We start from the raw sequence: 17,031 nt of genomic DNA on the forward strand, positions 1-17,031 counted from the left end.
AGCCCCATCCCAGTTGTCCCACTACCCAGTTGTCTCTGCAGATGTCCACAGTTCCAGCCTTCTCTGAAATGAGTTTGGGAAGTTGTGTAACCTCCCTGGTTAGAGTTTGGCACGAACACATCACCATGGTGGCGATCATATAACTCCTAATGGGGAAGTCTTGCTTTCACTGGCTGTGCTTCCATTTTCTTAAACTTGCCAGCTGCTTTTGGAGATGCCCTCCATCAAAAAGGAATGTAATCGTCGCTCTTGTGTGTGTCATCTACGTGTGTTTCGTTGTCTCACAAGTTGGATACTCTCGGCCGGGACGAGTCAGGAGAACCGAGGAGAAGTACCGACGCGCCGACACACGTGGATTATATAGTTACGGGATCGGTGATGACTTGCAAAATTTTGCGGATTTACAGACCGGCGCTAATGTGGATTATGTGGCCCCCACTCGGTCCAACGTGGTGTACATAACTCTAAAGTCTAAGCGGCTAAAACCAGCAAATATCCGGGGAACAGTCAGGCCAAAGCTGAGGAGGAAAGAGCGGAGGAACAAAGTGAATCATGGTTTTACGCAGAGCAAAGCGGACACTTTGGAACGGGAGGAGAGTCAAATAAATCAAGACTTTGCGCTCAGAAAAGACAGAGATGTGGATTACAAATCAGTGGATATCTTTTATAACTTCAACGCAGACCCACAGTCGAACTCTCAGGTGAGCGCCATCAGGATATACAGCCAGGTGGCACCGCCATGGTTCACCGCAGAGGACGTGGACGCGATGCGCTTCCTAGCGGACGCGACGCTTTTACGCGTCCAACAAGTCTCTCACGGAGACGCTGCATCCCTGCTCATATTCGAGGGCGAGACGAACGTTTCATCGACCGATCAGAAACACTTCAAACGTAACAGTGTGTGCAGGGGGCAGTGTGGGGTGATCAACAGACCCGTGGACACCAGCGAGGTCTTTGCGTTCCATTTGGACAGAGTTCTGGGACTAAATAGGACTTTACCGACTGTGAGCAGAAAGTTCAGCTTCCTACACGGTATGTCAACTCTCATCCTGACAACAGACCCATTATCATGACTCATAACTAGATCAAGGTTGACCCTGAGTGGAATGACTCACAGAGAGAGAGAGAGAGAGAGAGAGAGAGAGAGAGAGACTTCCTACTTTTGTTTTATGGTTTCCCTACTCCAGGCCATTTTAATAGTTATTGGAACAAAGATAAAGGCTGCTGTCATTGATTCATCCATCCATCCATATTTATTTACGCTATTTAAGTTGAGGGCAAGAATGATTATGTACTCTAACAGAGGAAAGCACAGATTTAACAGTAAATAGACTGTGATCATATAAACATTGTGTATGCATTGTATTTAAGTGAAAACCCTCAGGTGTATGAAACTGCAGTGAAAGGTCCAGTCTGAAGTTGTGGCCTCTGTAGTTGTGGGGAGACATGTTGGTTGCTGGTCCCAAAACAACCATTTTCTTTAAACTGAACCACTGTTTGCATCTATCTTGCTGTATGACCTCCAGCAAGGAACTTCAAATGACACAAAATGATGTGACTGGATAATTAATAGCCAGAGGTGTGCCTGTTCTCAGACGTGCATGTGGACAACTACTGGAATTCTGAGAGGACGTCCCTCAGGCTGCAGCTGATGCGTGTTCAGCAAGCCACCATTAACAATAGGCTAAAAACACACACAGAGTAAACAGCTGCTGACACCTGACCATATAATCCTTCTATCTTCTCCATTTAGATGACCGGCCTTGTCCAGTTGTGTCATGGGACGCATCTCTCTACCCAGAAGGCCTTGCTGCAGGCGTGTCCACAGTGAGGTTGACATGGGGGGAGTACCAGAGCTCCCTGAAGCAGAGATGCTGGCATAAAAACATCACACCCAAGCCCGACTCCGGTTGCTCCACCATTTATCACTATGAGTGGAGCAAAGTGGCTCTGTTCGATTTCTTATTACAAGTAATGAAGTGCTTGTTGTGATGGTGATACAAACATGTTTAGTCATTTTCATGTTCTGAGTGAATAGAAGTCTGTCAAAATATCTTTGAATAGCAGACAACAAGCTAGTGTGTGTAAGAAGTGGGTTAAATATCATCAGAGGTATTTTGTTTTGGCCCGAGTAGATGTTTTGTTTCCTGTGTGGGAGGCCTGTTGGCAACGCTGCTTAGAAGTCAATAATTCATCTCTTAGCCAAGAAGTATGAGTCACAGTAGAAGGGGGATTTGGATTTGCTGACTATTGTCAATTTAGGTACATTTAGAGTCACAAAAATGTCTACTAAGCTGACATGGTGTCATCCTACTGCTGTTAGTTCATTCATTACAAGCTCCTTGCAAAATTATTACTACACATTTGTAGACTAAGTACTGGATCCGTAAGGTTCAAGCTGTGGTATAACAATTGAAATGTCCCACAATTACTATTCTACTTCACTACTGCCATCAGAAGAAGCAAAAAAAACAAAAAAACAGCTGAAACCTTTATAGCAAACTAAGCTTAAATAGCAAATTGAAAGTTTTAATGGATGGTTAGAAGACTACATAACACAACAACAAATCACAGATGAACGATGGTAGTGTGCAATACAGCCAAATCCTTTAAAATCTGTCTATGTTTCTCAGACTATGAACCAGAGAGCTAAAAGTCATACGGTTTTCAATCAAAGCAAACTCTTTCCCTGTTGATTTCAGTGTTTGTATCCATGGAAATCACTGGTAGCTCATGTTGCTCTCAAGAGCCTGGGACACCATTTGAAAGAAATGGATTATAAAGCAGGATATCAAAGCTGCTAGACGAGTGCTCATTGAGGCACCTGCTCTCTGCATCCATAACAACAAAGTCCAACTGTGATTCTATTTGTACACACCAGCTTTAAGTGCCATCTGAAACTATCCTGTATGAATTTTCTCTTTCAGATCTACAACCGTCTCGATCAGAGCTGCTGTGGATTCAAGCCTCGGCAGCAGGATGTGTGTGTGGAGCTCGGCCACCATGCTCATTGTGTGGACGGTCATGAGCACATACAACTGGCAAACATCATTCACAGGGGTCACGACCCCAGACACCTCGTCTTAACCAACAACAATGGGTTTTTCGACCGCAATGAGGACAATCTGGACTTCAGGCTCCTGGAAGGAATCAAAGAGTAGGTTTGGATCACAAGGGTTGCCTCTGGTCACAAAGAACCAATGAGATTGTTTCTGTTTCTAGCTCTGTAGATTTGCTCTTCTTTGAAACGCTCACCAGACTCTCTTTCTCTCTCTCTCTCTCTCTCTCTCTCTCTGTATGTATTTCAGGCTTCCAGAGCAGGCAGTGGGAGTACTGAGTAGCAGAAGGTTGCGGGAGAAGCTCCTCCAATCTCTGTTTATGGACCAGACATACTGGGAGAGCCAAGGTGGCCGGCAGGGCATCGACAAGCTGATTGATGTCATTGAGAGACGGGCCAACGTGCTCCTTACCTATATTAATGCACATGGGATCAAAGTCATCCCGATGAAAGTGTGATGAAGCTCACAGCTGTCAGGAATACTGTCGTTACTCAGAATGTCCTTGTAGTGTCACAGACACTGGATCTTTACCGGCTTTAGACACGAGCATCAATCAATGTCCCAAATGCCTTCATATAATGGAATATATGCTTTTTCTTTCCATTCCTCCTTATAGCACAAGAGAATGAGTGCACACACTGTATGCTGTTTAACTCATACCCAGTCACTACTTTGCCATACTTCCTCATCCAAGCACTTATCCACTTTCCTTTCTGAAAACAACATTTCCTGCTCTTGATCAAGGCACTGACGCTCCTCTGGAATAAGTCATTTAATCTTGTGTAAAGTCTTAAAAGAGTCTTATTTCATAGGGAGAATTTAGAATGTTAAAATAGGCCAGGGTACCTTTATTGAAGGCAAACCTGATTATTGAACTGAGATTAGGTATAAATGAACACTGTCAGAAAATCGGGAATATTTCCAGATATTTCAGCACTAAATAACTTATGTGCATGTATATAGTATATCCAGAATCAATCAATTTTGCAATGTACAGAGAGGTACAGTTTAATCTCATCCATAATAAGAAGTAGAGAAGGAGAAGTTGGTCAGTGTTGTTGTGTTTCCTGTTGCTTAAAGCTACTGCAAACTACAGACTGTTTTTGCTGTAACCATTTTCACTTTATTTATTTTTGTACTTTTTTTTTTTTTTTAAATCATTCAAAATGTTTAAATATCAAATTACCAATAAAATGTTTTCTCAGTAGACCAGTAGAATCACGTTTAGGGGACTGAGCATCATTTTCTCACCTAGCTCTGATTGCGTTGTTATTGTAGCTTTTATTGCAGCGTCCCGGCTTTGCTGGAATCTACATTCCTGTGGTTATGAAAAACCCATACCTTGTTGAAATGACTAAGCCACGTTTAACCCATATATAAAATACACACAACTGATCAAACTGTCTTTGCCAACACTGCTTTCTGCTCCTTGTAGGCGATGGTCAGAAATAGTCTGTGGGTGTGAAATCTGAGCCTGAGCACAGTGCCTGACGCTCATGCAGTCATAAACAGTCTGCTTTGGGCTCCCAGAGTTGGAATCTACTGGGCTTTGCGGGTTATTTTCCAGTGTCAGTGCTGGGCATTCACACCCCTGTTGTTTTAACCCCTTTTCACCCGCACTAGGGCATCAGTGGGGGGGCCGTACCCTTGTATGTTTGCATTGGAAAGACCCCTTTGGTTCCCATACTGCTCTTTAGCGGAACTTACTTTACACACACAGAACTGCATGTGTGTATGCAATATTCGCACACACAGATACACACAGACAATAGCAGACTTGTGAGCAATAGGTGTAGGCAACAAAATGTATGGAGGCACACACGCACACGCACACGCACTCACACACACTTTGAATGGATTAGACTCTACACCTTCACTCACAGTTTGCCTCTTCCCTTTTCAGGTCAATGTTCTGCATGTGAAGTGCTGCACTCCAAACTGACAAACGTGTTTTTACTAGCAGATTCTACAAAGTCAAGTGTCAAACACTCACAGTTATGAATTCTGAAATCTAGTAAGAACATTTGGAAGACTATCATTACACCAGTGCTTCACAAATGCAGTTACAATCAAGTATTTCTATATTTTAGGAGGTTTAGGTAAAGCTCATTCCGAACTCACTTACTTCTCCTCTTTTGAATGGTTGAATTGAACAATACTTAAAGAGAATATAAAGAACCTCATTAACCAGTAACTTCAGCTGTGTAGTGACATTTGTAGCATCATCACCATGACCATTACAACACTTCAGTGTTACATGAATGAACTATACGAAATGTTGATGGACTGTCTGTTCAACTGGGAAGGAAGGAAAGACTCAGCCCCCTGCTGACTTCATTCATTGTTTGAAGTTGTGGTTCGTTAGACATGATTTGGAAAGTGGAGTGTGTAGAGGAAAAGCCACACGTCTGTGTATCCTAGTCTCTACATGTTCTCACATGTTAACGCTGATAACTTTTTGCTCTATTTGTCTTATGTCTCACTCTCATCCTCTCTCTTGACCTCCTTCATTGGTTTTTAAGGAGTTTTGGTAACTGGGTCATTTTTGTCTCAGATCATTTGGGTGTGATTATGTTATGCTGGTTCATCTCAGCTGCATCCAGCTGGCTTTTGGTTGGTCAGACTCCAAACTGAAACATTCTTTATTCTCACAACCTCAGTTCAACCCTTATAATCACTCTGGTTCACCATGATGTCACTTTTCCCATTTACTGCTTTCCAGATTTTTCCACCGACCCACATTGTACTCAGGGAAAACTAGAACAGAAATGTGTTCATAAGACTGTGAATATTCTTGAGTAAAGCGACATTTTAAAAGGCCATTTATTGACTTACTTCAGCACCCACCTATCAAGTCAATGGAGTGGGTCATGATTTGCTTTAGCAGCTTTCATATTTATTTCACTAAAGCTTAAAGGTCACTGTGCCTTCTGAGATCATTTTTAGACCAAGTAGTTTGGAAGCAGATGGAATGTTGCACTGCTGTTCAACGCCAAAGACTATCCAGCAGTATTTGAACAGCATAGCACCTGGCTGGCAGACTGGCAGAAAAATCCCCAGCAGAAGAAGATTTCGTGGATAGATAAGAAGCAGCACCAGAATAATTACCTTTTGTCTCCTTTCAGATTAAGGCCTGCAGACACAACAAACTGTACTGCCGTCTTGCCTCTGACATTGCTGGCGGGAGGACTCGGTATGCTGATAAGGACTTTAGGAGTGAAACTAAAAGAATGTCAACATGTGTCGGATAGAGTCTTGTCAAAACCTGCTTATTCCACAGTCTTTGAAACAGTAAATAGCCACAGAACGAGGTCCTGTTCAGATGAATGCTAGTCTTTTTCATGACTTTATTCTGAAAACATGACAGCTTAGATTTACAAACAGCTTTAGTAGGCCTGGCACGCAACCTGGTTCTTTTTGTTTTGGTTGGTGTGGTGTAGATGTGCTTTTGAAGCCATTTTGGTGGAGAAAATAACACATTGTAGAAAATAATATATCGTTTTCTTTGTTCTATATTTTTTTATTGAAGAAAGCATTTGACATGACGCATACAGTTATGGGACATTTTGGAGATTGTTTTTGATACAGAAAGAGGGGGGGTTGGGGGGGCTGGGGAGAGAGAGACAGAGAGAGAAAAGAAAGAAGTTCCTGTATATATCATTATTGTTGTTGTTTTACTTTTTTTTTCGAAGCGAGGCAGAGAGAGAGAAAGAGAGAGAGAAAGAAGAACTGAGACCCTGAAGCAAAATAGGCAATGATATGTTCAAGTAAATTGAAACAATAGGGTGACAGACAGGGCAACAGCAGAAAGAGTGTTTTGAATACCGTAAAATGTTTATAGTTGATTTTTTTCAGCACATATATAGTATATTGTCAAAGTTACAAAACGTTCAAGACAATAAAGAATGCAACTAGTAAGACAAACCCATACCCACTTTGCCTAATTCATCATCTAATTCAATAAATAATGTAATCGGTCGATGTACAAGTTCCGGTGCTGATAGGATTATAAGCAAGCAAGAGTGAATAGCAAATGTGTCTCTTGTACACAGAGAAGATGTCAGAGCGCTCTGTCAGGTAAGAATGCAGCTGAATGAAAGAGTTTTGCCTGAGGTAACGTATGAATACTCTGTTGAGGCATCTGTTGAAGGCAGTTTAATGATAGCGCTTAGCTGTGAAACCACTCAGCCTGGGAACCCTTGTGAAAACATTGAATTCATATTTCATTTGAAGAAGGCAGATAGCTTCAGGCCTTCTTCTATCATAGATGGAGAAAAGGATGAGTGATCAATACAGCGGCTGTCATCTCTTCTCCCTATGGATGAATTAATATGATTATAAAAATTGATTATGATATATAACCACATCTAAGCGTCGAATATGTCATACATTTTCTTTACACACTTGACTCTGGAGGAGGTCAAGAGGTAAAAGACAAGATAATTTCCTCTGGACTTGGTGTATACATTCAGTGGGATTTTCAAGGACACTAAAGCAGGACACAAGAGGGATCAAGGTTAGGACAGGTCAGTTACACAATTGCCTCACCAACTGCTTGTCTATCCTGCTTGTATGAGTGGAAAGTGGATGACTATCAATTGAAATAATTAAATGAGATGGGAAACAGCACCAAAGACCTGACATGACCTTCACCTCCTACATTTCCATACATCAATTCAGTCTGCGAGTCGCTGGCAGGCAGGCTAGAACCTCTATCACAGCACTGACACACAGAGAAGGACTGATCCCTACATCCTCACATTGTGCAGTCCTCATGCATTTGGTGCTCCGGTGGAGAATTCATCACAACATCGCAAAACACACTAGAGGGGATGAAAGAGAACAACAATAAGCTTTAAAACCAGGCCTGACTGCTCATGACTGGAAGAGCTCTGACACTTAATCGTAATAGAGAGTTTCCTGTTAAGAGGGTCTAGAATGGACAGCTTCAGTTTTCAATCTCAGCAACAACAGAAGAATGTATATACAGTACGGATTGTATCATTGTTGTATGGATTGTTATGGCACCTTTGTAGGACAGATTACCATGGCTGGGCTTTTGATAGTGGTATATTTCTGTGGTTTTGGTAACAGGCATTATACGGTTTCCCTGACAATACATGACCACGTTTGACAGTTCCACAGAAATATTGTTTTGTGCGTAATGGAGTCTCATAAAACTGTATTTTTGGAGGCTCATAAAACTGACTAAGGTGCAGAAAAATTCTCCAGCTGACCAGGGGAGAGTAAAATTCTCTACTTACCGTATATCAAACTATTCTAAAAGTGTACAGAAAGGAAATTGTAAAGCTGTATCATGTACTTGGTTGTGGTCGTGATCAGGCAAGGACCTTCATCACGTCACTTCGTGCTTCACCCCGGCAGAGACGCCAGATTACAGGGATGAGTGCACATACCAAAAAAAAAAGAAGTGCGGAATTTGTAACATCTTATTCATCTGCTCCCAGTGGCATATGAGGCAATCAAGCATTTGCAGGCTGTATATGTCACTTTCTATATTTAGAGATGTCGTGATGAAAGAGGTGGGGGCATGGAACACACAGTGAACACTGCATGAGACCCTTCAGGATTACTTCTTACACATTTCGGCAGCTAACATATCACACGAGGGGGAAACTATTTTTGTGTTTTATGGCCAAACTCCTGACCAAACTTCTATCTACACATTAAAATAATCTACACTTTTGCTTTTGCTTTCTTCCTTCTAGAATTCAAGAATTCAATCAAGAGGTGTTCCAACAGCAATTGCAGTGCATGTGTAATTTCCAGCACTTGTTAACTGTACAGTTGTTTATCATTCTGACCCATGAACTCAGCTGGTGCGGCCACATTCCTGCTGACCCTCCATAGGTCATGTCTGCTGGGAAATACATTGATATAACGAGTGCAGTCAAGACGTAAACAGCCTGAAGAAAGAGACACCAAACATTCCTGAGCTACCTGTTCCTGACTCGTGTATCTGGGGTCAAAACTTTCCTACATCATCACTCTGAACTTTACCGGGCCTCACGGAAGAGCTATAGAAAGAGTGGCTATAATTTTCTAACGCTCATGACTTCATTATCAGTTTCTGTGACTTTAAAGAGATACAAATGCAAATCTGTGCCATGCTGAATAGTGTTTCTCAACACTAATAAACTGAATCTGCAGTGTGAAATCTGCATAATTTCCCTTTAATGAGATACTGTTTATAAATGCACTATTCTCTAAATATCAGTGTCGTAACCCCAAACGCCAGAGATACTGTAAAGTAATCTGTAAATTGCTGTTCTACCATCTATTTATCATGTGTGTTAATGAAGTGGCAGAGGTGACTGATAACCAGAGAAGCAATGAGCAACATTGTCACACACATAAGCACACAAATACTGTGACTATAAATGATAAATTGGCCAAAACATATTTTGTTTTTAACCGCCAGCTGTCGAAACAACATCTAAAGCAGTAAAGTCAGTACATTCTTGCTAAGTGCAGCAGTGAGACAAGGCCATGTGCATAAAATGAGCGGAGGGAACCACAGCACGGCTCTCTTTTAGAACTAAAAAGACCATAAATCAAAACCCGACAGTAGACATCTGTCTTATAAACTGTGACAATGACAAGAAGGAGGTGTCTTTGAAATCAGAACGTGAGATCTTAACAAGGTCGAGGTTTGACTGAAGTTGTCACGGAAGAAAGAACAATTCAAAAGAACAGATTTAAGAGGCCCCATTCTTCATAGTTAGGGCTGTTTTTCATGTGTTGAAGACAGCAAGACAAGTATGAAAGTGAAAAACTCGCAGCTAAGCCTGGATTTAGTCTCAGCAAACATTCTTCACAGTGCCAGGTTTCATGTGTGTAAAACTGTCTTAATCATCAAAATACAGCAGAATAATGATTGTGTTTAGATTTATTATAATCTGGCCTTTGTCCAATATTGTACTAGAATTCTTTCAAGGTCAGTGGTACAACTTTTATCTCTTCGGTGTGTCTGATGAAGGAAGAGGAAAGACTGTGGCACCGCTGTGGCTGCGGCAACACTCCAAACACAATCTTCCATGGTAAATGTTACCTATTCCTGCAGGAATCCAAACAGGAACCGCCTGGTCTGGGCTGAGCTGGCACCCAGAGAGGGCCAAGAGGAAATGACTGAGACCAGCCTGCCTGCGGTGCAGTGGGTTCACAAGAGTGGACTTCAGTCTCAGTGACATCATAAGCCAAGAAAACATGCAGGTTATTAAGTTTTCCCCCGTGGTTCAGCTGTCTTTTCTCAGAAAAATACCCCAAATGCATCATCACTAAGCCTTAAATATAATGTTTTATGTCTTTTAGAGGATTAAGGCTTTGATATCTGATTGTAAATTGTGTTAGTGTGTTGATTTCATGCATTGAAAGGAAGAGTCTGACTTTTTCTTTCCTATTTCAACGGGCAGAAAATGCGTTCCACAGTCAATTGAAGTGATTGATGGTGTTCCTGTAGCTCCATTACAGACAGATCGGAGCCACAGGGAAACTGTTCATCCAGCTCACACTCACACACACCCCACACCTTCCAGCAACCTCGACTCCAATTGGTGTTATTCTTGTGATCTTCTTATAGCAAAGACAGCAAGAGTGACTGGCCCGGTGTTTTTAATTACTACACAGAACTGGCTGCTCATTTTCCTTCAGCTTTTAAAGTATAATTTTGTCTTTATTTGGTTGCTTTTGCTTTGTTTTGTTTTATAATGAAATGCAGAAAACCGCAATTATCCATTCTCACAGCCAAATCCAATCGATTATGGTTGAATGGTACGTCTGGAGCATTGCTTTGTGATTTCATAGCGGGACTGCTCAGACTTATAGAAGGTTTAAAAAAAATGGTCCAAAAGGGCAATCCTCAAACTCAGCAGTGAAGTTTAGAAACGTTTATTTTTTTGACTCAACCACCACCATTCAGAGGCTGTCTAAGAGTCTATGGCCTCCTTCGATGCTATAATAACTGCAACTTTTTAGCATCTATAGTTGGATTGTATTGTATTGTCTTCTGTGTGGGGGGCTTTTTCTGTACTTCTCTGACTATTTTGAAGAGCTATATTAAAGTTAAGAAATGTCAGTTTGGACATTTCTATTGCGAACGCAGCACTGTAGTTGAGCTCTCCTGGGAAAATCCATTGGCACACAAAAGTATAGTTTCAGAACAAAGTGAACACTGTTCCATGGTAAGAGTGCATCATTACAGTGCCATCGATATCTAACAAAACAGTGCCACCTAGAGAGAAAAAGACTGAATATCTGACAAAGATTTTATTACAGATTTGCCACAAACCCCATCAGATGTTTGGACCCATCACTCTTTGCTGCTTTGCATTGTTTTCAGGTGCTAATCACGAGGGCAGACCTCATACGCCCTTTCCCACGCTGATGTAGCTCAAATTAACCGCCAGCTGCAAAGGATTCATCAATACATTCCTCTGATGTTGCTGCATACTGCCGGCTGTTAAGACGGAACCTAAATAAGGGCAGCACTGATATGTGACAGTGTAAAGTGAGAAGTTACAGGAATGTCTCTCTGGAAGTTCAACCAACTCACTGTAGACATCTGAGCAGAAGGTGAACTTGGTGGCAGCCTTGGATTCGAGTTACTCTGCTGCCATCTAGCGGTTTGTCAGGTAAACTGACAGGAGCACTGATTCCACACTATAGTAAATACACACACTACCCAAGATGAGGCCAAAGGACTCATGCTCGAAGATGTCAGTCTGCACGATCCGCTGGCTTGCCCTGCTGTCCCACAATGCACTGCATAGATGAAATGGACAAGCTGCTCACTAATATAAACAAATATGGGAGTACAATATGACAACCTTCAATATGAATACCCCAATGGTAATATTGGGCTTATTTGGGTAAATTAAGGTTGCGTAAAAACACTTAAACTTAAAAGGCCTCTTAAAAGTACACAGCAGTCCTATGTTGCCTTAATTGTTGATGATGACCACATACTAGTATTCTGCTGGTGAAGAATCAAAATAAACTTTATTGGGTCAAATCGCATGCGAAACACGTCAATCTGAAATTTGTCTTGCGTGCCCGTCTTACACACACGCACATTACAGAGGGGTCAATGCAGGGCAGCCATGATACGGCGCCCGTGGAGCAGTTTGGGGGTTCGGTGCTTGGCTCAAGAGCACCTTGGCAGTGCCCTTGAGGCAAACTGGTAACTCTCCAGCTGCCAGTCCACTTTCTTGGCTCATAAGGGACTCGAACCGGCGACCCTTTGGTTACCAAGCTGATTCAGCCAGGTATCTTTTAAGTATAGTTTATTAGACTGGATGCATTGATATTTACATACTGTTTATTAAATAAAGGTTTAATCATGGTGCAGTCTGATTCAATCTGTGTGAAACTAATTAGCAAAAGTGTACTTGAAGATGAGGCTTGGCATGACATTTTGATCACTGATGACATCAGAATTCAAATAACCAGGAACAAGTTTGATTCACATGAGGCCCTGCAACATAGGGGGTTAACAGAATGTCAGCATCTGTTGTGAGCAGTAAGGATTTGTTTTTATAAATGCTTTAAGTTGTCAACTAATATATATTCTGTATGAATCCAGTAAACTGAAGCTCCCTGGAGGTGCAGAGATGTATTACACCTCAAGATCAATCTGTAGATTCTAACAGTCAACGGCTGACATGTTGCTTCCCAAATCTAAACTGAAATGTTAATGAATTTTTCAGCAGCACTCTTTATCCGCACTAAATCACTTTTGCAACAGAGTGAACCGCTTGCACTTGTGGGATTGTTTCTATAGCAACTACCTAGGTCTACCATGCGCGCCCACACACATGCAAATGATGAGAAAATTACAGCCGAGTCGTCTGAGCTCAACTAAAAAACAAATCAACCTGGTTTGATACAAATGTCTGAACATAAACTCAAATTTACCCGGATATAAAAACACAAAGCTTTAAATCACATAAGAGGAACCTTTATATTGCCAGTATGCATTGTATTATGTCCTAACCTTGGAGCTAAACATAGGCACAATGAACACAGATATAATAACTCCATAAATCCATAGTTTACATATATACAGTATCTCATTTTCTCTGCACATATATTTTTTATGACACACTGTCTTCTCCTTTGGGAGGTGAGAAACTCAAAATACGTCGACCTTCTTGTGTCAAACCCTTCCCTGCCTTGCACGGTGAAGTTCTCTGGTGGCCTCGCTGACAGTGACAAACTGACAATAGCTGAATGCTCCACTTCACATCACCGGCTGTTTTTATGAAAACCTCTCTCCCTCGCTCTTCAATTCTCTGTTGAGTTGAGGGAGGGAGAGGACAAAGGTTGACTGAGAAAAATAACTTTTAGGCACTCGTGCTCCCAAAGGACTTTCTTCATGAGGATGCATAGGTTCAAGTGACAGACGCGTCACAGCTCCAGAGCTCATGGTTGAGTATCTTGGAAACTGCAGTGCTTGTGCCACTTACTGAGTTAGCTCAAGTCACTGCTTCTCTATATGGGTTACTGGATTTGTCACATGGAATGTATGCAAAGACAAGCACATGATTTTAATCATTATATCTGTTAGTGTTTGGTTCCCTTGGGTTCTCAATGTCTAACCCTTTCTTCTTCTTTTTCTTTTGCTATGAATGCAACAAAAGCCAGTTAATGAGCAATTAATGCTTATTTGTCATGTTTGATACAGTTTCCTTGATCTTCCTCTTCTCTGTTTTTTTTTAACTGAGTCCATTTTCAAATTTACTATAATGTAACGGTTCTTTCATCTGACTTTGGGCTGTCAGGCGGGGGATAATGAGAGAGGATACAACTTGGCAAGATGCTGTCACCAATTTACACAGACAGGTTTGACATAAATGCCTCATTTCTGGAAGCGGGGAAAATGCAAAATATGCTCTCATGAATATAGTTTTGGTCCTGTGAAATAACAGATTTATTTCAGGCTTGTGACGAGGCAAAATGACCTGCTCGCATGTTTGGTGAGGAGAAATTGAAGTCGGGCAGAACACATCAGGGAAAATAAGACACAGCCGCTCACTGTCCCAGTTCTTTCAATATATTTGAAACATAGTAGTCACAGTCTCAAGTGTCAGTTTTTACTCTTCATTGAATGTTGCTTTTATTTGCAAGTCAAAAACCTACACTTTACAAACAAATAAAACACCAAAATCTATATATTTGTTCACATTGTGTTATGAGAATAAGACGTGGAAGAACTTCTTTTATTTTGGTGGGGTGAATTTCTTTTCTGGCATTCAAAGTGCAGTTTCTGTGATTTTGGTGCTTTATCCAGTGTAAATGGAAACCATAGCAATATTTTTTGGCAAATGAAAACCAAAATGTTTTTCTCCAGTTGGTGATTTTGAATTCTATGTGGATACACAACTCAAAATACAAAAACTTCAGAATTGCTTGACATCTGTGACTGATGCTTTGTTAAGGCAAAACCAAACTGATACAGTATAATCAGTATAATAAACGATAATTGTATTACTCTCATTAAACAGGGCCCTGAGTGACAGAAAAAGCAAGGCTGCAAAAACAACTTTGTCAACACATTGTTCACAGCAGGAGCCTTTCAGAACTGAGCAAGACCCCAATCTGAACGCATGCAAACTCATGCATCCAGATGGCTTATTTGACTTCATATAGGGTGGGGATCTCCATCATGTTTTTGCTTCTGGCTGTTGGTTTATTTTATTTATTATTATATTTAAGTGACATCTAAAAAAAAAAACCCAACCGATTAATGTTGGAATTATTGCATTACAGATTCCCTGGTATCTCAGATCAAAAAACGCAGGGGAAATTTGGGTCGGCTGGTAATTCTGCATGTCTATCAAACTGCTTCCTTTACCCCCCTCGAAGCAGCATCCTGCTTCTTCTCCACTGAGGCAAGAAGAAGGAGCTGATGAATGAGATGAAATAACACTTGGACGGTACAAAGTCAGCAGTGGGCATCCTCCCCCCACTCCCCCCCTCTCTCTCTTTCCCTCCAGAGAAAATGCTGCCACACTACAGTATGTTAATCCTGCAGAAGCGAGGACACAGGGTGACCAAAGTTGGGGGATGCAAGGGACAGATGGAAAGAAAGACACATTCAGCAGAGAAAAAAGTGAGACAGAAGACAGAAGAGGGGGAGAGAGAGAGAGAGAGAGAGCGAGAGCGAGAGAGAGAGAGAGAGAGAGAGAGAGAGAGAGTCGTATTTGTGGGGGTTGAATGTGACACAGGGCAGGGACGAATCCTTGGATTTGTATAGGGAACCATCCATCATGTATGAGTCAAAATGAGATTGCTTCCCTCACTTAGCACAGCAAACATGATATTGTGTTTCATTTAGGTGCAACATGCTGACATCCTGTGAAAAGCCACTCGCAGGTAAAACTGATATCTGTGTTTTCCCAGTTGTAGTTTGATATCTAATATATTACTCATTAATAGGATCAAGCATCTTTTCCTCGCTTGCCATTAGGAATAATTAGTCAGACTTGTTGGTGCCTGGTGTCGGTATAAATAAATAAATGAATGAAATGACTCAATTCCCTTGTTTTTTTCCTGAAAATATGTCAAAACATCACTTCATTGTTCCTGCCTCTGCATTTGTAGTGATTTTCTATTACAGTAAAGATCACATCATCATTTACTTGTTCAAGAGAGAGAGAAAACAGGTTCATATACTTAACTGTATAATGAGTCTGCCAAGTAAAAACCGCTGGGGAACAATTTGTGCTGTGTGAAGCACACTGTGTCAACCACCAGCTGTTAATGCATTTAATATCAACCACCCAGGAGACCACACTAAGGAAGACAAAAGACAGGAGTGGAGACAGGAGTGAGGAGAGGGTGGACAGATGGGGGGTGTTTGACAGAGAGAAAGAGCGGAAAAGGAAGAACAGTAAGAAGTGTGAGCCAAAACAGCAACACAAGAGGAGGAACTATGAGCAGAACAAAGCCCGTAGAGCCAGAATGAGAGGTAGAGATGAATAGAAGGGAGGAAACACACATCAGGTCATGAGGTAACTATACAAAAAGACAGAAAGACAGACATTTGAAAAACATATTCTTGCTTCTATAGCTGAGGCTTTAGTCCACCAGGTTGTGCTGTTGCACTTCAGTTCCTGCGGAGGAAACGAACCGCCTCCACCTTCGTGAGGAGGAGGGGAAGGGGTGGAGGTCTGATTTACATATGCAGTGAAACTGAAAAACACACACAGTCATGTGTGTGTGAGGGGGAGGTTACAGGACACTGCTGCAATTAAGACCAGACAGCACCCGAGGGAACGTGCTATCTCCATCAACAGGTGTCACACACATGACAGATTAGCAGGGACGAATGGTGACAAAGCAGAGAATGCAAAGCAGAATACAAAATCTATGAAATATAAAGTGCATGCATGTGGGTTTAGGGTGATGCTGTCATTACAAACACAAACTGTGAGCATGGAGACACTAAGACCTCATAAACATAAATAGTTAAGTGGTACAGCGTGTTAAAAATAAAATATGACTCTAAAGAAAGGGGTGCCTCCCTAAAGTGTTTACCAGATTAATAATTCATTAGACATCAGAAATCTGCAGCCACTTTCCAAAACAGACATTTACGTCACGGCCGCGGTGAATGAGCAGGTACACAGTGTTTGTTTCCAGAACATATGTAGCCTGGGTGATTGTGCTAGAAGGTCTTTGGAAAGTACTGCATTTTGTTGTGTTATTTTCAGTTGATCAATAGTGTCAACATGAAGTGCCGTGAAATCTGAAACAAAAGCCCCCCAGTGTGGGTCGGATCGTGCTAATTACAATGCAGCAAAAATAATAATAATTTCAGCTCATTAGAATGAAACTGCAGCGATCTCTCTGGCACTGAATTGGATCTGAGTCTGTGTGTCTGTGTGTACTTTAACATCCAAATCAGCACCACCATGTTACTCCTCTGTCCAGTGTTAACATTATAGCTAGT

General features: G+C 41.5%; 1 protein-coding gene across 1 annotated transcript; it reads left to right on the forward strand.

Moving 5' to 3' along the window:
* On the forward strand, positions 1-4,281 carry gask1b (golgi associated kinase 1B). The gene is made up of 4 exons (XM_076149195.1): positions 1-1,032; positions 1,754-1,971; positions 2,928-3,157; positions 3,309-4,281. Exons 1-4 carry the CDS (start codon positions 150-152, stop codon positions 3,514-3,516), a joined length of 1,539 nt encoding a protein of 512 aa, XP_076005310.1. The 5' UTR covers positions 1-149; the 3' UTR covers positions 3,517-4,281.
* Positions 4,282-17,031: the final 12,750 nt, after the last annotated feature.

This window comes from Genypterus blacodes, unplaced genomic scaffold (assembly GCF_046128005.1).
Source record: "Genypterus blacodes isolate CSIRO-AG114 ecotype Tasmania unplaced genomic scaffold, CSIRO-AGI_Gbla_v1 ptg000044l_1, whole genome shotgun sequence".
NCBI classification, from domain to species: Eukaryota; Metazoa; Chordata; class Actinopteri; order Ophidiiformes; family Ophidiidae; genus Genypterus; species Genypterus blacodes.